This window comes from Aquila chrysaetos, chromosome 2 (assembly GCF_900496995.4).
Source record: "Aquila chrysaetos chrysaetos chromosome 2, bAquChr1.4, whole genome shotgun sequence".
In the NCBI taxonomy this organism is placed as follows: domain Eukaryota; kingdom Metazoa; phylum Chordata; class Aves; order Accipitriformes; family Accipitridae; genus Aquila; species Aquila chrysaetos.
Window position 1 is genome coordinate 72,886,232 of NC_044005.1, and position 20,699 is coordinate 72,906,930.

Consider the following 20,699-nt stretch of genomic DNA (forward strand, 5'->3'; position numbering starts at 1 on the left):
TTATGGTAAAGCTGGGTCAGAGGGCGAGTTATTCCAACTTTCATCTGCAGGTGGGGCAAGCACAGTTTAAAATGTTATTGTCGATCTAGACAGAAGGAAGTTTTTATAAAAGATTTTACTTTCACCCACCCAACAGTTCAAAAGGCACAAGAAACTACAATGGGAAGAACTGGCATCTTCAGAAAAGAATAGTCCGTGAATTGCAAGAAAGGCAGGGTGTCTAACTGTTGGCTTAGCAGCTGTGTGTTTATTTGCAAAGTAGCACCATAATCAAAGTTGTATTTGCAACTTTTAAGTTGCAAGTTTTAAGTTTAAGTGCAAGTTTTAAGTAAGGAGTAGAATGAAGAAACTCTATGTAAAGGTTTCAGGCAACAGCAGAAGAAATAAGGGAACAAAAGGAAAGCATTCAGGGGAACTAGGCAAAAAGCAGAAAGTGGGGCTCTGCGACAAACAGTACATCTAGAAAACTCTTGGAGAGGTACACACTGTTAAAGCCATTGCCCACTGTTTTGGTAAAGGGGCTGAATTTCTTGCCAGTGCAATAGTTTTCTAGAAAACACAGATTAAAGAAAGTGTAAATATGTGGACAGTATCCACCAATACTTCTACATTCTTGATAAAACCACATGTGGTGGCACCACAGAATGGCTATAGGAACTGTAGGCAGGAAAGTATTGACCATTCACCCACAATGACCAAGCTGGTATTTCTACAGCTACATGTATATATTCTAGCTTTAAGAGTATATCTTACAACTTAAAGCAGTGATTCCAAACCTTGGCTTATAAAATCCTCTGGCACTGTGTGTAACCAAAGAAAGGAAGTTAAAACCAACACTGACAATGAAAGCAAAGTCTGGTATTGCCTGGAGCAGCCTCCTTGATACATACAGCTGCCCACGAGAAAGGGATTTGTGGGTTTTTTTGTATGTGACTTCTGAAAGTTAAATCTGAACCTAAATTAAGATTGCATTATCCTTTTTTTTTTTTTTTAAATGAAGAGATACTGTGGTATTTTTGTCAGGATTTAGCTTTTTCAAAGCCTTGTATCTGACTTTGAGGGGCTCAAAGGACATGCTCTCCCTTGCTGTGACAGCAGTCTGTTTCTGTGGGTTTTATATCAACATTTGGTGCAAGGGAACTTTACAAGAAGTAATAAAAATATAATTGCAAAATGCCCATTGTTACGTTTTTCATGACTGGATAGAACTGTTTTATTTTTGCCATGTGATTCATTGCAAGAGAGGATTATGCCAAGTTCTGCCTTGTAATCATTGGAGATTCACCCTTGGGAAATGCTTCATCACAAACTTGGCAGGAAACACTCAGCTATTGCTTTCTCAGAATTCATCCAAAGAAAGTGCCTTTCTTTGAGAAAGTCAAGCACTTACTTTTGAGAAAATGCCATACTTCCCCCGTTTTTGTAAGGAGTATAAGCTCTCTTTCAGTGTCTTAGAAAAGAATATAATATATTGAAATATTTTTTTCTTCTACCCTCTTAGGAAATTTCTCAGAGTTCTTCCTCTACCAAGTGAAAACTGGAGTGCTTTAGTCGAAGAGTGGTGTTGTCACCCTAACCCCTTTGCCAGAAGCACTTTGCACCCTCAGCATGGTGACTGTTTTCTTGGAGACACTTTTTTTCTGTTGAATTCAGGAAATGAATCACATGTGCCTGAATCTCCCATGTGCTGCTCAGAGACTGGACACCATACTTCTCAGAATGGCTCCAACTTGGTAAAGTATTTTGTTTGAATAATTCTTAAGTGAATGTATTTGGACTTTTCTTGTTGTAAAACACTTTTTCGTCGTTTTTTTAACTTGTATGTATTACAGAGCTGTTCTGAAGGTCATAGGGAGTTGTTGATATTCAGTTGCACAGAAGCCAGAAACTACTCTAAGCTAGGATTTACATTTTCTAAAGCATGCACCATGGCTTTGATATTGACCTAGATATGCAAGAAGAACTTCTTCCTATAAATTGAATTAGAAACTATTTAATTATGTGGTTCTAAACCCAAATATTTTCCCCCCAAAATATCCTGAGTGAAGGACATCAATATTCAGTAAGATAATGACTGTAATGGGTTAGGTGTTTGTCAAAGGATAGTGGAGCGAAGAGTGAGGAGGAAGCTGGAATAACAATCCTTTTTCTTCTCAAACTGTGACTGGATGCATAACAATGAATATGATCAAGGAAGGTGTGATTTTTTTCTTTCTTTTTTTTTTTAGCTTTAGAAAGACCTGGAAAAATTGGCATGTGTTTTGGGTTCAGATGTGGCTGTCTTACACTCTTAGAATATAGTAAAGACATTGAGTTTGTTTGACTGCTCTGTCTAGTGAAAGGGACCTGCCATCCCAAGTTATAACTCTTCACATTGATATTTCTGAGGTCTTCCAGGGGGGGATATATCCATCAGCTGGGTCTCTAGGAAGAAGGCTATCATTTGGCTTAGAAACATCCAAATTTGTTGTTGCCATGAAAAAAACATTTGTAGGGACACTGATATTTCAATGGTTGGGTAAAACCCATGAAGAAAGAAGATTCAGTGCTTTATTCATCTTGGAAATCTAGCACATACATAAAAGTTCAAGCAATAATCTTTTATTCTACGAGAAGAACAACCAGGAACTTAGTTCACCAAAGCCTACATTTCCATAAAGCCTTTTCTGTTAGTCTGCTGCTTGTCTGTATTTGTGCTGACAAAGGTTTGGCCTGCAGATACCATCTTTTCTTCCAATACCATGCATTAAACCTAATTACTGAAATCCTCCTACAATTATGGGAACCATTGCTGCCTTGGCAACTTGTGTCTTTAACAGCTGATGACTTGCTACGTACAGATTCCCAACATGAAACTTTTAATCTGTTGAGAAGTAACTCCAGAGACCCTGATTCCTGTCTGCTGCTGCTTATCATCATTAGGGATTTGTATTATCCCCAGTTAAATCACCGGGATTCTCACAGTTAAATGGTTGCTGGTGCAGTGCATCCAAGTGAGCCATCTGCTTGGGGAACAGTTCTGTCCTACGGTCCATATCTGCAAGTCTTGCAGCTGTGGTCCCTTTGCTTACTTGTTCCATTGTTCTTTGAAAAGCAGAATATGGGGAGGGGAAAATTAGAACTGGTACCCTGAAAGGATATCAGCATGGGAGAAGCAGATTAATTTGGATTAACTCTGTGGCAATTGGAGTTATTTCTTCTAAGTATCCTTAAGAAGGAGGCTGAGCAGAAGATTCCAGATTTCCAAGAGGACAATGCTTTCTGTCAGAGGTCCCTGAAATGAATTATCTCACATTTCAGTAGTCTCAAAAGAGATCTTAGAACAATGAGAACAAAGATGGGAAGATACAGGGTGCATGGAGTTCATATTGCAGCCCAAAGACAGGGGAACAGTGTGCCCAACACACTTCTTCGATCAAAGAGAATGTTTGGCAGAAAAGGGTTGGTTTTGAGGCAGAAACACGATAAAAGGATGTGGGACAAAGATGTTACTGAGATGTGGGTCAAACCAGGATAACAGCAGAACTTTTGGATGAGGGAGGAGGCTGTTTTCTGTCAGAGGCATACAATAGTAGTTTAGTATGATGAATTTTCATGTTTGCTTCCTTAAACTTGCACTGAAGTTGAGAATTCTTTCCTTGTTTGTGTTAAATCCCTCTTTCTACATCTTTCACACTTGCAATGAATTCTCATTTCTGTGTTTGCTTATTTCCAGCATCACTCGGTTGCCAAGCAAATGAGCAAAACTGTAAGATCCATCAGAAACTGGACTAATAAGGAAAAAAAACCTCATACTGAAACAGAAATTCTTCCATGAGTAATAGAAAGTTACAGGCAAGATAGATTGCTATTGGCATAAATGTTCTCGTTTCAGAGAATATTGTTGCAGTCTGCCCCAGTATGAAAGTTCTTTTTTAATTGCATTGTAGTTCTTTGGAAAGTGTTTTCCTATGACCAAAATAGTAGCAGGAATGTACCAGAGATGCTTAAACAATCTTTCCCAGCCTCCAGTGGGACCACGACACCATCCGTCCATTGCAAACATACTTTGCACATCTATTAGTCTTCCGGTGTAACATAGTTTTTAAACGTCACATGGTCTTGCAGCATCCTAAGAGTATCTCTTGGGGAAAATATTTTCCCTGACACTATATCAGGGATCCTTAGGAACAGAAACAGAAAATACTAGGCTGGTGATCCGCATCCATCTGCAGATTGCTAGCAGCTGCAAGTTGTCAAATAGATATATTGATTTAATTAGTCTAGCTAAAACTATCACTTTTTCTGTTGAAGCATGATACAACGAGTTACCGGTGTTTTTTAGGTACTGTACTGCACAGTTCTCAGCTAGCACCTGTAACTGTAGTCAGAAAAAAACATTCAAGTTGTAGCTTTCAAGGAAGGACTGTATATTATATATTTGTACTGTGCAATATTTGTACCAACCTCAAATACTGGTTTTCACAAAACCCTGTCTACTTATCCTTGCTCTTCATGTTAAGCAAGTAATTTTACTGTGTATGTTTGAGAGGAGTAGCAAGGTAGGAATTGGGAAAGGGGATAACTGCGTATATATGAACCAGATGTTTTTTCTGAGCTCCATAACAAGGGGGCTGTACTTCCAACATAGTCAGCTCTCTGAAGCTTTAACAGAGGCTGTCAGGCTCTCCCTGGGACACAAACCCCTGGTTTGTGAGGAACAAGCAGGACTTTGTGATCGTAAGTTCAGGTGCCATGTGGGACACTTCCTGTTTTTTGTGGAGCTAGAGTGGTCCTTTCTGTTCATTTTATTATTTGAGTGGTACAGATCAGAGAGCTCTATTAGGTATTTCCAGCATCAAATCCATCAGTTCTGTCTGAGGTATAGCTTTGAGAAAGATGTCCAGTATTGATTTAATACTTAAAATGATGGAAGCTTTATCACGTTCCTTGGTAAGCTGTTTCAATGGTTAATCATCCTGACTCTTTGCTGGCTTCTTATTAAATTAAGCACAGTAAGAATTGCAACTCTGTATCTCTTTTTATCTCTAAGGTGTATTTATTTTTTAGAAATTATTTTTGTAGCAGTTTTCCAAACCATTTTCCAAATTTTTAACATACTTTATAGATCCATTTTTGCAGTAATCATCTCACTGTAATTCTGAAGATGTTATATTTTTCTGTTTATCCGTATCAACTGTTCAGTTGTTCATGCATTCAGAGATCATATTTGCCCTTTCTTTTGCAGCATCTCATTAGTAACTCTGGTTTGGTTAGCTACCATCATCTAAATTCTTTTGATTTTTGCTGTCTTTCACTATGTATTCCTTTATTTTATCATCACTAGCTTTGTTCCTGTTGTTTCTGAATATATGATCTGGCATTTGGCTATATTTCAGTGCAGATTAGGCAGTTAGGGCAAGCACAACCTACTTAATGATCCAGACTACTGTGTACAACTCCTCCGTCTCCCTTTTTTACCCTTTCTCTATCATTGAAGCAGGAAGTACACTTTTCCACAGAGTAACTGAAAAAATTGGCCCGGCATGTCTGTTTGACTTGTCTATAATCTCTTTCATCACCGGTCTAACCACGGGCCACATGTCCTTCAAGGCACCTGAATTAGAATAAATCAATTAACAAAGCATTATTCAATTTTTGATTAGGATAATTGTGCTTGGAAATCTGCATCTGAAGACAACTGTAATGGACATACATCAAAACTTATCTGTGTAAGATGAAAAGTGTACCTGACATAGCTAGGGCCATTGGATTTACTTCATGCTGTTGGTTTTTTCTTTTTTTTTTTCTTTTTTTTTTTTTTTTTAAATAATTTTGTGATGTGATAGGCTACAGAGCACCACTTTTTGTTCTGGACATGAGTCCGACACATCATCATCATACATTTTAAAATTTGTGTACTAAGGAGTATGATAATGGTGGTGAAGAAAAAATATGCTCCTTGAAGAGCGCATGTGTGTTCACTCTAGTTGGAATCCATGGGAATTGTTGCCATCTGTTACAAAGGTTACAGAAAACGATAAATTTGGAGGTTTTTCCCCTCAACTAGTTTAATTTATGCTAAATTTAGATATTATTTTTGTAGGCATGTGCTGCAATATGATTTCTCAAGTTGATAGTGACTTGTTTGGACTTATAAACCAAGCCAATAAAACCGTAGTTGTTTAATTACACATGGGTATTTTTATGCACTGTATACTGTGTGAATAATTATAAAGGTGATTATACAAAGACCACTTGTAAAAGTCCAATTTAAGTGTCTTCTCATTACGTTCTTAGGATTTCCAGCTCCAGATAGGTTTATTAACTCAGGAGCGTCATTGTGGTTCTATATACATACTGCTTCCAGACCAGAGCTGTACTGTGCTACACCCAGGTTAATAAGCCCACACAGAACTAGTTATGGAGTTTAGACTTTGGAATAAAGTAGGAGTTGTGCTTACTGGTATCTTTATACTGATACTGAATTTAAATATTAACACTGGAATTAGCAGGAGTGTTACTAGGGCAGATCACAGGTTCATCCAGAAATGAGGTCTTTTTCAATGGGCAGTGATGGATGCATAAGAGTAAGGCAAGTATTGAGTGATGTTTTGGCCAGTGTAGACACTTGAACTAGATGATGTTATCCACATTTTTTGTTTTTAATATGCCCTTGATGAACATTGCTTCCCCTGAATTTCTGAAGACTTTTTGAACTTAGGTATACTTCTAATACGAAAAATACTTTCCTACAGTAAGTACCAAACTATATTATGCATTGTGTGACAAATACCTTCCTTTTCTTTGATACAAACCAGGTTATATTTTCATAGCATGAGCTATAAGAGTAAATGTTTTTTTCCTCTTCAGCTTTTCCTAAACATTTGTGATTTTATAGATCTCAGTGATACCCCTCAGTTTTCTGTCTTTTCATGCTTTCTCCCATTACATGTGTTTTCTTGCCACATATGGAAACTGTTCTGCACCTCTGACAGTTATTCTTTGTCAGTACCTTTTTCATTTTGACTTGAATTGAGGGAGAGGGGTTGTTCAAGAACAGAATCCACCGCACCTTTCTGGAATGTTGTGCTATGTTGTGTTCTTCAGCTCTCTCCTTGTAATTCAAAATACTCTGTGGACATTTTCTGCTCTCTGCTGAACATTGAACTGGTATTCCTATAAAACTGTCCACAGTGGCTAGAACATTTTACTGAGTGATGGTAGTCACATTGCAGCATAATATTTTATGTATATATTTTGGAATACTTCTTTTCATGTGCATTATTTTGCCCTTATCAAAATCGAATTTACCTTGTCATTTTATCATCCAGTCACTCAATATTATGAGATCCTCCTGTTAGCTATTACAGGTTGTGCTGTGTGGTCAGTATATATTGCCAGATTTTAAAACTAGTATGAAATATGCAAGCAAGTGGAAGTGTAGAAAGCTGAAGTAGTGAATGTGAATCTGTGTGTATGTAAACATAAAGAGAACAGAAACAAGTACAAAGTTCACTATCTACTCCGGAGAGTATGTTAAAATTATACATTCCTTTTTCAGAATAACTGAGTGACATTTAAATGACATTTCTTTGTCCTACAGAAATCAAAGGAAAACACCAGAGTAATTTGTAAGCGCTGCAAGACAATGCTGGGAGAAACAGTGTCATCAGGTATGGGATGTACAAACCAAACTAGACCTCACTGCATCAGCCATTGAGCACTGGAGGTTAAAAACACTGGAGGAAAGCAGTTTATCAGTAAGGTGCAGGGCTGATTCCTGTGTGTTTGTCTCATTCCCTTCTGGAACAGATGAGGTTGTTGCTTCCACTGTTAGACCTTGAAAGTGACTTAGGACAAAGATTTTCTTCATCCTTGTTTCTGTGGCATATTTGGCTAATTCCAAAGCTTTGGAAGATTCAGTGCATGATTCCAGTTTACTAGGAATCCCAGTAAAAAAGGAGAGCTGAGAAATTACAGGTTGTTTATTTTGCCGGCAGTCCTACAGAATAACGGAAAGGTTAATTCAGAACTTGATCAACACAGAACTAGAAGCTAACAGCCAGCCTGGTTTCATGGAAAGGAAGCCTTGTCAAAGAAACTGGTTATCTCTCATCATCATCCAATGGTGAGATGATGAGATTATTGGTTTAAAAGCTGTCATTATATTGAATCAGCAGGGTTTACCTGAAGTGGTGTAAAGATGAGTCTCTAGTGGTTTTTAAAATGCAGTTATTAACAGGAGAGAAGGAATAAGACTGTTACTAGCAGGGTTCATTCTTTCATTCTCCCTCTACTCCACTGCATCAGTCAGTGTGAGCATGGCTTAGTTCAGAGATCTGGAGAACATAAAAACTTCTCAGAAAATGCAAAGCCTGGGTAAGAAATAAGTCGTGAGGAGACACAAGACAGAAGGTCTTCTGTTACAGAAGGTTCTGATCGTCCTGTACGGGGATCTGAACAGTACAGGCTTTAATAAAACCAAATTTAAGGTAAGGTGTTCGAAAGCCCACAAAGCAGGTTGTGACTTTGGGAAAGCAGTGGTTGGAAAAGAGCTTCACAGATCATAATGAATAATGGATTCCTTAATTTAAGCCTTCAGACTGTTGTAGCAACCAATAATTGATGTGATCACTGGGCATGGGAAAAGGCAAATACTGTGTAGATGTGCAGGGATTTGCTCTGGGCTCTGTATGTGGCTGAAGTTAGATAGCATGTCCATTGTTTTGACCATGTTTCTTCAGTACTATAGGAAATTTATGTAGAGTTCAAAGAACAGACAAAAAAACTAACCAGAGATGTATGGTATAAGTCTAGACAGAGCCATCTCTGTGAAAGAGACTAGAGAGCAGACAGACTTGACTGTCATGCTTTGGTGTTTCCTCATGAGCAGATATCAGTGCCTTGAAGATAAAGCTGGATTAGAGTAGTGTAGCTGTGGAGGCCAGATTTGGCTTTGAAATTCCCCTGTCGGCTATTCCTTCCCCCAACTCTATCCCCATATACTCATATGATTTTTTTCTTGGGAAATCCCACCTTCTATCTTTCTGCAAGTAAACATCTCCTTAATTCCCAGTGCCCTTGCAGCAGTAGCACCAATTCCTTACTCAGGATAACAGCTGGGGAGCTGGAGTGACTGAACTGGCTTCTTTTCCTCCTGTTTCTGAGGACTAGGCACAGCGTGGAGCAGACTAAATTTAAACTTAGAGGTAAAATGTAATTTCCTAACAGTGAGGATAATTTAAAAAGTGTAGTACTTACCTGGAGAAGGGGTGGGATTACCAAGCCTTTGGAATCTTTAAAACAGATTGTCTTCCTGAAATGCTTGCTTTCATCCAGTTTTAATGGTGTGTGTGGACCAAGATCAGATGAGACAATCCCTTCCACCCTTAAAATTTATGGAACTGATGAATCTTTACTGTTGTTCACATGCTAAGGCTTAGTGGAATTAATTTATTACTCTATACACTTAACCTGTTTTGCTGGCCCTCTGGTTAGGCTGTGTTTGTAGCATAGACCCAGAGTTTCAATATGATCATCTTTGACCTGACTTTATTGATGGGGACTAAATTCTGTACTCAAACACTTCCATTTAGTGTTAAAGGCTGTCTTAGTGGAACAGTTTTGGGGAACAGTTACATTGAAACTCGGAATGTATGCAGTATTAGTGTTGAGTTAGTGTGGTCTTTGGAAAGAAGTTCTATTCTGCTCTTTGAGCGAAGAAGAAAATTATTCCCCTGTGTGTGCTGTTATTAAAACTGTCTCTTGTGATTCACTGCAGCATTACTGAGCAGCAGAGGGTACTAAAATACTTATGTAAGCTATGCTGATCTCAGTGCTTTAGGAAAGTTCTTTCAATTCATCTTTCAGGTTTGGCTTGAGCTCTTGCTTGCTTTGTTTCAAGTTGATTGTTCCCAGTGTTAAACAAGGATCAATGTGAATGACAAATTGCTGATCATGTAATTAGCTCAGAGCAGTTTTCTTCCACCAGTGTATGTTTTCTGTTATTGGTTGCTTCTCCTCCCACAACCCAAAGCAGAATTTGACCATCTGCTGCACCTCTTAATTGAGTGCTGAACAAAAGTTTAATGAGTATAGTGATATGGTGACTTACAGTCTATTCTTAACAAGTCAGTTGTTCTGTTGTGCTTGAAAAATGTTTTTGTCCATTTTAGGTACCATTAAATATTATGTCACCGAAGTGATTATTCGACCATCTGAGGGAAGTTTCAGCCCAACACAAAGGTAACAAATAAAAATTAAAAAAAAAAAATCAGATAATTTGCTCAGGTTTATGTTTTAGAAAGGATGCTAGAAATGCACTAATATTTTAGTTTCTTGAATAATTACATATAATAACAAAGCATTATTAAATTTTATGTAATCATCACAGAATTAAGCATTGTAAAGTTAATGTAATCTGAATTCACTCATACAATTTTGTTTGCTTGTCTTTGTGTGTGATGCAGGAGAGGGATTGTGTATAATTTTGTCGCAGTGTCTCACTGTTCAGGTGATAAGCCAAAATACAATACTTAGTTATTTTGAACTATGTTTGCATGATGTCTGGTGACTAATTATGGAAATGGAAGGTTACATTATGTAAAGTTAAATTAAGTAATGCTTGAAATGTTTATTTGGAAGTGAGATTTTTGAATTTTCAAGTAATTCCGTTTGAAGTTAAGACTAAGATGAAACAGAACTTGATCTAGCTATCTTGTATCATGTACTATGCATTAGTCACAGTTCTTTCTTTTTGTGAATTGTATTTGAAATACGTGCATCTTTCTGAACTTTGTGTTCATATGTGTAAAATATAATAGAGAAAAGCTTTTATTCAACATTTGACATTTGGTGTTGGTCAAAATAAAGGATGTGAAGCAATTTAGACTGCTGATCTATTAAAAAATTCCTGTTGCAGGAAATAGAAAGTCCTCTGAGAGGGAGAGAAAGATAAAGAAGCCCCATCTCTCAATGAAAAGTGATTGTAAGGTGTAGTGGAATTGACAGTATGGAGATACTCATATACTTGTACTGCATCAATATGAATGACTTAGCCCATGTAGTTGTTACAAAAACATAACATGTGGTTAATTCTTCAACAGGTCTCAGTTTCTACAGAGCATGGTTGCTCAGTGTCTTGTGGAATTGTCCTCTGCTAAAACCACGTTTAGATTCACCGTAAAAGGGGATAATGGAAAAATCTATATTCTGGTAAGTTTTTTTTTTTTTAATCTTTATCTTGCTGAAAAAGTTTAACCTATGAATTCCAGCTCCTAAAATATATTATTTACGCTGTTCATGGTTGTATGTTTAAAGAAAATGAACAAGTCCAAATTCTTGAAGTAGTTCTGAAGAGTTCTGTTCAAGTAAGAAATTTCCCCGTTTTTTTAATCTAAGTAGGTGTACATATAGAAATTTTTTCTATTAATATAGTAATGTAAGTACTACATATGCACCACAAGTAGCACAGAAATAACACTGTTTTGTATTCAGAAAATATGGAAAGCTTAAGTTTTGACTTTGTAATATATCTCTCATCTTGCTCCAGTGCTTCTTATCTTTAATCACCAGAAGTTCATAAAATTGTATAGCATCTTTCACAAATACTGTCTTAAGTCAGCAGAGACTACTAATGTAGTCAGTACATTGCATTGCAAAGTGAAGTGCAAACAAAAATAAAATTGCCTATTATACTTAATGTTCTAATGCTGTTAAACTTGGTTAAGCTTGATTTTTAAGTAGTGACAGCTAAATTCCTCAAACTTTTAAGATGGCTAGGAGTTTGGGTGTGGAATTATCTTAATACTAGACACTTGGTATAACCAGGGTTGTTTTCTTTAATTCATGAACTAAATATAGGCACAGAATTTGTAATTTTGCAGTTTTGTACGAGTAATTCATAGACACAAAGATAAAGAAATACATGATTGTAGATTCCTGCCCTGGATAAACTTATAGATGCGCTTTGTTGATGTAGGCAATCTAGTTAAATGTTTTATATATACATTGTCCAAGTTCTATAATTTCCGGACATCCAGATTCTAAGGTAAGTGTATATCTGTTGCTTTTAAATAAATTTTAGTGCCAAGGTAACATTTATGCAACCACTGAGAAATACTTTTGTGATCATAAAATAAGGTCTCATGAGCAGACCCATAATTGTCACTGTGTATAATCTAATTGAGTCATTAAAAATTGTTGTGATTTTTTTCCTTGTAGCTTATGTGTTTCCAAGTTACCTAATATTCTGATGCTTAAGTCTAGTAGCTTATATAGAACGAACTGTTTATTTTCTAACAGAAGAATCACCTCATTTAGCAGATTGCCATTACTCTTAGCTCTGAGTTGCATTTTTGCCAATGTATCAATTAGAGGAGCAGGCTGAATTAGCATAGGTGCTGGCTTCTGATTGGCATCCCTTCCTTTTTATTAGTGAGTTATTAGTATTTCTGTGTGTGTGTGTTTACATCAGAAAGCCCTTACTCATGTCCAGGGTGAGGTTCTAGGTACTGTATAGACACCAGCAGGTGTTCTGAAGTCATGGGTTAAGTCTTAGGACTCAGAGGCATTGTGGACACAAGTGTAATGTAAGCACTGTTTATATTAATGATTGCAAACAGCTAAATGGTAAAAAATGTAGGTGCTTGAGGCTGTGAGTACACAGCCAAGTTAGACAAGTGGTCTCATAACTGATGCATCATGGACCAGCTGTCCCACTTGTTTGTTTTGACAATGAGCCAAAGATTCTCATTCACAGTATTTGTGCTTATGTACGTGAATGCACACAGCTTAGGCTATGTATGTGATAATTAAGGTCTCACACAAGTCTTTTTATTTATTTTTTTTAAACCACAAATACCATGTATACTCATTTTCCTTATTTTCTCTGCATGTATCACTTAACATTACCAGTTATGTTATTTGTGGATATCATAATATGAGTTTCTCTTGTTTAAGTTGGTGATAACCAAGTTCCTGGAAGCTATATACTACTTATGTTTGGGTTTTTTAAAGGATAACAATAAATAAAAGTCTTTTTGTCTCAGGAAAAAAAAAAGTGACATATACAGATTTCCTGATTTGTCCTAACTGTATCTCTGCCCTCTTCACATTCTCTAAAAGATGAATCACTTGCCTCTGCTTTTTGCTCCATTGTTGAAGGGTTCCCTACCTTGAAGTTGCATGATTTACAAGCTAAGAATAAGGTGAGGTCAGCAAATGGATAGTGAGACAGGAGAACACAAGCAAAATGGTACATCATTGGTCAGCATAGCAGCATCTTAATAGCTGTCATTTTTTTGTGTACTATAAAAAAGGATAGGTTTGAAAGAGGTGAATAAGTAGTTTTGTGGATAGATAGAGGGAATTCATCCCATGGATGGGATCAACCTGATAAAACCCAAAAAGATACAACTGTGATAATCAAAGGGTGTGTGGTAGAGTTTGGAGTGTTTGAATACTAACTCCAGTCTTTCAATACTGAATGAGTGGGATTGGCTTTTTGGAGTGGGATTAGGCTGTAAAGTGCTTTGACAGTAAGGCAGCTTGTGTTTCAGGAGTGAGTGGAGAGGGAGTGGGAAAATATCCCAGGAAAATAATATGTAACAAAATGGGAGAGACCTGTCAATCAGATACTGATTCTTGGACCATGTCTTGGAGGCCATGAGCAGAACAAGTTTGCATTTGTCAAGGTTGGAGAGGGGAACGTTGCAGTGATCAAGATGTGAGATAATGAGTACCTTGTTGAGACTTAGCTACCCAGCTCTCTTAGAGAGCTTTATTCTTTGTGAAGTGTGAGGAAACCGCATCTTTATCTGAACAGTCTGAATGTGAGGACAAAGAAGCTGTAATGAAAGATGTTTGCATTACTGACCTATGTGATGACAAAAGTAACGGTAATGTCTGCAATAACTAAGAATGAACTGGCAAGGAAGAACAACAGCTTTTTTTAGCCATGTTCAATTTGAATTGATGCCTAATTGTCCACAAATTGATGCTGGAGACACAGGTTGAGATTTTAGGAAACTGATCACAGAATGTAAATCGTAGTATCTCACCTGTTTGGATCAAGTCCCATGAAGTATAACTGAGATTTGTTGCAGCTTTTCTCCTAAGAAAACCTTTGAAGCCTATTGACAAGGTGATTTAAAAAACAAAATGAAACAAAACAAAAAAAACCACCAACAAAAAACCACTTTCTCCTGATGCTGTCATTTCAGAAAAGGTCATCAATCTGCGCTATGAATGGATTCTGAACTTTATATATTTATCTTTCTGTAAAGGTTCTTTTCTTACTGGAGTTAATATGAAAGGGATTCAGTTGTGCAGGCTTTGCAGTACAAAGTGGTAGAGAGGAAGGAAAGATTGTACATTGTGAGTAACATAGGTGAAAGCACAGATCAAAATTTGAAGCTATGTTAGCTGGAAATAGCATGTATAAACTGCTTTGAGTCAATACACCAAGTCTTGGTGAGTGAGTATTCATTAAGACCAAAAGCAAGATCAAAAAATAATTCATGCATGAGGAAAAGAAGGAAGGTACTGCTAAAGAAGCAAATGTAGTTCAGAAGTTGATTTTCTCATGGTCAAATGCCCTTCCACCCACAAAGATTCATTTGCTTTTTCTGTATTGTGTGCTAAATTATTAATACAGATCTGTTGCACTGCTGTTGAGACAAAGACATACTCTGAACAAGTGGTAGAACTTTATTGTCAGATGCCGCATATCAACAACAGTGGTAGAAGGAAGTACTTTTCAGATGGACCATGTTGCAAATGAAATGGTTTGGTTGCTTTCTCTAAAGCAAGTTGCAGAAGGATTCTGAAAGGAGCAGACAGCTATTGCTGCACCATTCCCTAGACTAGTTTGAAGGATATTCCCCTTCTGAAAAGCATCACAGGAGGCTCCTTCACAGGGAAGTGTTAATAATTTCAAAAGGAAGGAACTCTGTTTAGTTAAGGCTAGGTGTGTTTGCAGTGGCCTGTGTGTATAGGACACTTCTCTTTTTTCCCCATTTTCTCCAACACCTTTTCAACACTTGGCTTAAAGCTCTGTGTGTAATGGTCCTAGCTAATGAAGTATATTTTGCAGTTTAGGCTATGAATGTGTACCGTGAGTTAGTTACCAGAGCAAAACTGATGAACAGCCACTTGCTAAGCCAAGTGCTGTTGCTTGTCATCATTTATGTGCATATGCTAAAGTGATTCTCCTCCTCCCATCCCCTCCCAAGACATCTTTATCAATATATCTCATTCTTCCTTTATGAAGCTTCCGTTGTAATGTTCTGAGCCTTGGGCTCTGATAAATTGTGACTGTCATATTCAATTACGGCATATACTATGTGTCCTGTTAACGGTGGCTTTCTCCCTCCACAGGGGATATCATATGTCTGCTACCTAACATCATGTAACTTGTTTTACTTGAAGCTGATTAGGTCATGAGAAGCAAAAGATTACTCTCTAGTGAGCAGCTCTACATAAATCCTGTTTTTCTATGATAAATATTTCACATATCAACATTTCATACAGGCTTAGGTCTTGTAAAAATTGATTTCCATTGGTAACTCGGATCACTTCACTATTGCAGGCTGTGAATAAAGGCAAAGCCTGGCTTTTTTGTACAGTGCTTAGCTGGAAAGCCCTGAATCCGAGTTGGAACACTGATGCACAATCACACAGAGATTAAATAAGATCCATAATGTAATGCAAAAAGTTCAGATTTCTTAAAACTCTGCCTGGTGAATATCCCATGAATTGCTGTGAGCAAGTAGTGCTGAAGAACGCCAGTCCCATTATCAAATTTGATGAAGATTTATTTTCCAAGTAAGGTTCTGTTACAGCTGTTTGTAAATCCCAGCCTTCCTTTTAGACCACATTAACTATTGTCTTTTTCCTTTCATGTCTTAGCTCCATCCAGTCATAACTATCACACTGTTTCTAAAAATCCTTAATTTTTGGCACTTCCCGTGGGCAGTCTTTCAGTTCCCTGTCTTTAGCCCTCAGTTGTTCAACACCATATGCTCGACTAATTCCTAAAAAACTATGAAATTAGAGAAATAATCCATTTGGTACTGAAACAGATGACTTGGGACTGTTTCTTTTGTTACTATCAAAGGGAGTGTGCTGCAGCCACAAAAAGAGGCAGCTTCACAGAAATAATGATCTTAAGAGTGACTGTGATACATCAGGCATTGGTTTATTGCATTAACCCGTTTTTCTCCACTAGAGGCTGTGCAGACTGTGCTGAATAATAAAATGTCAATTTCTGTCTGTTAACACTTTGTTAGAAACTTTGTAAGAATGTGGCTTTAGTATCAGCTGATTTAGGATCAGAGTAAAGGAACAAATTGAAACTGATGTAATCTACAGTAAAATAAATTATTTCTTCATTTATAGATATGGCTTTTAAATTCTGACACATTGCTGGTGGAGTCTTTAGGAAGTTCCTCCTCCCACAGTGTTTTTACACTGTTTGGAGATATTTTCATGCCTAGCTCTGGACCAGTGGGGACCTGGAATGCTGTCAAAGTCCTTTACCAGCCATGCATTAAAAGCAGGAATAAGGAGTAAGTATAGCCTTTTCTGATCTCAGGTTCTGATCTTTGATTTGTTTTGCATTTCAGGGCAGCAGTATTTCTTCGAGGTTCTTTGGACAGTTCATTAATCTCAGAGATGTATCTCTTTGAAACTGCATACAATTAAAAAAAATTTAATTTTTTTTTTTTAAGCAAAATGCCAGAGGAATAGTATTTGGTTTCTGTTACAGCCGGAGAGAATCTGATTGTTAAATTTTTGCACCATAATATTAAAATGTAGACCGAAGAGTTATGTTGTTTCTAGGGGCACATGTAGATAACTTAGGTTATATGATACAAATAGAGTAATGTACTTTTACGTTTATGCATTTTTTCCCTGTGTTAACTCACTGCACTTTTAGAGCCTGGTCATTTTTCCAGCTCTGTTGGCAGAAGCTGGAAGTATGGTGGTCCCGGGAATCTGATGGAGGGTCAGTGAGTTCTGTCCATACGGTCTCAGAACATGCTGCTCTGCAGCCATAGCTCCAAGTGATCTAATTCAGGGAGGAGGAAAAATTGAGGGAGATAAGGAGCACGGGCTGATTCCTGAATGATGCATAAGTTTAGCCAGATCTCCCTCTTTGCCTTCAATTTCTGTGTTTTGTGTGAAAATCTGATCTCATCTGTCAAGTTATTTATGGGAGTAACCCCCTCTGCATACCACAGTAAAGAATTTGGACCTCTTTGGTACAGCTGAAACCAAGAGGGTAGAGGTGGGTAGTTACTGGTTTAGCAAATGATACCCGCCTGTTACAGCTTCAGTCTTTACCTTTTTTTGCCTTAAAAGTATGCTTTGTTTTGCAAGACAAAGAGCTGTTCACAGGACTGGAATTTGTCTGTTCAAGCCAAGTTATCTTCAGTACTACAGGTGTTGTCTGATGGGTCACAATAAACTAGCGTAATGATCATCTCTGTATAGACAGACAATGCATCTAACAGTGTCCCTATTAAAAGATACTTGTGCACGTAGCCTAGCAGAATAATGTGAATAATGCTGTATCAATATAGCATACTCTCAGCATATAGCATATCCTCAAAAGGAAAGTCCTTTCTAGATACGATTCAGAAGTTCATTGAGTTATCTAATTAGCCTCTCCATGTTTAACTTGCTTTCAGCCCAGTAGTGGCATTATTTCAAAAAGAAACGGGGCCCTGAGAGAAGGGGAAAGAGAAGAGGCGAGGAAGGTCATTGAGTACAATGCCATATAAATGTGTTTCTTGGATGTTTTGAAGACTACTGGAGCCCTCATAAAGGAAACATTTGATTTCGGCAAGCTTTGAAGTCTACATTATGAAAAAAATACACTGCCTAACATATTAAAGCCCTTATCTGTTGGAGACCAAAAATAAGAGAATATTGATTAAGCAACGGCTCCAGTGTTTGCAGGTGAGGGAGTATGATTTTATCACAATTTTCTGCCTTCGTTTCTGCAGTAATAGAAGAGAATACATTGGTTTTGCGTAGGTCACACTTAAATAGTGGTTTGGTTTTGTTGTTTTTCCTTTAAACTTTTGGAAACTAGATGACAGATTAAAGAGGTATGGATGTATTTAAAATTTAGAAGACATTCCGTCCAGACTCAGTCAGTACATAACTAATTTATAGCCCAAGACCTCATAAAAGTACAACAAAAATGTTGTCTCACACAGACAAGCAAACATGTGCATATGAATTTAAATATTTTTGTAGCAGAAATATACACCTTACAAGAATGTGTGATTCATCACAGTGTTTATCCTGAATGTTGCAAAGTGTATCCTTTTTATTTTTCAAACAGATCCAATATTGAATAGCTGAAATAAACTCTGACATAGGGAAAGAATGCAAAACTCTAATATTTAGAAAAAAGGTCATACTACATTATTAATGTTATTCATGTAAGAGAAAAAATTACCTTTATTAATTTAGTAGCTTCAGAAGTTGGCATTGGAGAACCTCAGTGATCTAGAAGTTATTTAGTGATCCAGAATACATCTTAAAGTATTGTCATTTAAACTGCTTATTCTTAGAATGGGAGATATTGCAAGAATCACTACCTGCTCTAAAATTAAAGATACTTCATTTACCACTCTTAAGTCTTATAGAAGTGTGACTTAGTTTTGCTTTTCAAGTTTCAGTTCTTTATCACTGAGAAGATTTAATTACCTTAACACATGTTCAGTTACTTTGACATGTTATTGAGATAAAAGTCATATCTACTTAGTCACTTACCTAGTATTCACAAATGCTTTTCTTGAATGGAGTTCTCAGCAGCAGAATTTTACTGTGACATTATATTCAGTTCTTTCAGTTTCACCAGACAGACTTGTTACAAATCACTTGTTTCTGAAGATTACTTTGTATTTATCTTTGGGATTTTGCAGTGAGCAGAAGGCACAACTGAGGTTTTAATTCTCCTCTGACGCTAATTGACATCTTCCCTGTCCAGTCCCTGGACAAATGCAACAACAGAAGAGCAAGAAGAGAGGGTTCTTTTTAAGGTTCAGAAACCAAAGTAACTATTGGTTTAGTATTGTTTTCCCATTTTTATATTTCTAGTAAAGAACAGTAAAAAGGGTGTTAGCACTTCAATCTGTTTCCACTAACTCATTTATCAGCTGGCTTGAAGTACTGCCTGGACCTGTGCAATAAGACTGAAGGTTTTTTTGTATTGAACAGGAATGTAAACACAGCAGAAGCAAAAATATCAAAGCAAGTACAACTTATTTAATGCAATGTGTTTGCATTTAGATCTCAAATATTATTTCAAGAATTCTGAACAAAGTGTCCGATTTCTTGAATAGTGCAAGTTCCAAATGTTTTAGATACCCACATTCCGATAATAATTATAATACTTACCTTGCTTGTTTCTGCACACACACCTGCCTTTGAAATAATGCAGAGGTTTTAGAGCCCATGGTCTGCTCCCCGTGAGTGGGGAGTAAGCAAGGATAACTCCTGTGTAGGAAGCAGTCAGCAGGAGGTCTGCTAGTGACCTAGACCCCAACAGTTGCAAGGGATAAGCGTGCACTCTAATATACTGTTGCATGTCAGAGAGCCTCTTCAGTTGTTGCGAGTCACTGGGTACTCTTGGGTCCTGTCCAATTCCTGCAGTGCCAGAATGTGATCCGTGCGATGGCAGGGGAAGCACCTTTCCTACCTGTGGACACTGCAGAGTCTGTGCTGGGTAGCTGGGCCATAGGTTAAGACAGATTAACATAAGCTAGAAATAAAAGCATTTATTTGTATTTTCTAAATATAATAACATAATCACACTTTTGTTAAACCTGGGTGAAAAATGAAAGAAAATCTGTGCTTAGTCTACTTACACAAGCACAAATCTACTTACTCGGAGATAAATACATGGTTCCATGGTAGCAGTTGAGGTCTCGGGCTTTATGAAATTCTCCCCTGGCAAGCTGCCTCTGCTAGAGAGAGCCTAACTGGGATTGCCTAATAATTCACATTCAGGGACCCCCTTTTTGAAGTAACCCTTAGGTCCAGATTCCTTGGGATGCACTTGAATATTTCTCTTGGGGGGAGCATAGTAGCTTTTATACGTGATCTTTCTTTTCAAGACTTCTAGGATATCAGGAGGAATTTACGGTCTTACTCCAAAACTCATTTTATTCCTTCTTTATTCAGAGCGCAGTTTTGCAATTCTTCATAATTAACATAATGCTTATTTCTCTTCCTAAAATATGGAAGTGTTTTTTTCCCCTTAAACTGGGAACTGTGTCCTGTGAACAACACCGTGCTTCAGTGAGCAACAGAACTCTCTTTCCTCCGGTAAAGCACTGGCACATCTTTCACTGTACCTTACATTCAGTATTACTCTAAATGTTAACAATGCAAAGGAAACAAACATTGGAGTAGGATAAATGTTCATGGTTCATTACTGGCTGCTGAATGAAACCAGCCGCAATGATAATTAACCCATTTGGAGCGATAGCTGTTTGGGGGCGGCTGATCCCAAAGCCTGCTGTAACAAAACTGTGTTCTGAGTTAGGCTGAACGTTGCCGAGAAAGTGATTACCCCTTGTGTGGCATCTGCCTTTTTATCGACAACATGCTGATTCATGTTCAATTTGTTGATCTGTGCTGACCATCAGATCCTTTCCAGTAGATTGCAGTCTATTAAGCAGCTTTCCTCTCTGTTT

The 20,699-nt window shown here is 37.4% G+C and overlaps 1 protein-coding gene across 14 annotated transcripts in view; it reads left to right on the forward strand.

Annotated features, from left to right (window-relative positions):
* The window catches only part of UBE3D (ubiquitin protein ligase E3D), a 109,369-nt gene that overhangs the window by 11,791 nt on the left and 76,879 nt on the right, over positions 1 to 20,699 (forward strand). For 13 of the 14 annotated variants that reach the window (XR_005930947.1, XR_005930948.1, XR_003921337.2 and 10 more), the window contains 5 exons: positions 1,502 to 1,733; positions 7,586 to 7,655; positions 10,158 to 10,227; positions 11,088 to 11,196; positions 16,381 to 16,550. Coding sequence is in view for 10 of the 14 variants with exons in the window: in XM_030000067.2 (XP_029855927.1) it covers positions 1,502 to 1,733; positions 7,586 to 7,655; positions 10,158 to 10,227; positions 11,088 to 11,196; positions 16,381 to 16,550 (651 nt within the window). In the remaining 4 variants the exon portion in view is untranslated. Of the gene's footprint in view, positions 1 to 1,501; positions 1,734 to 7,585; positions 7,656 to 10,157; positions 10,228 to 11,087; positions 11,197 to 16,380; positions 16,551 to 17,675; positions 20,697 to 20,699 lie in introns of those variants that run through there. The other variant, XM_041118715.1, reaches the window with a different exon arrangement.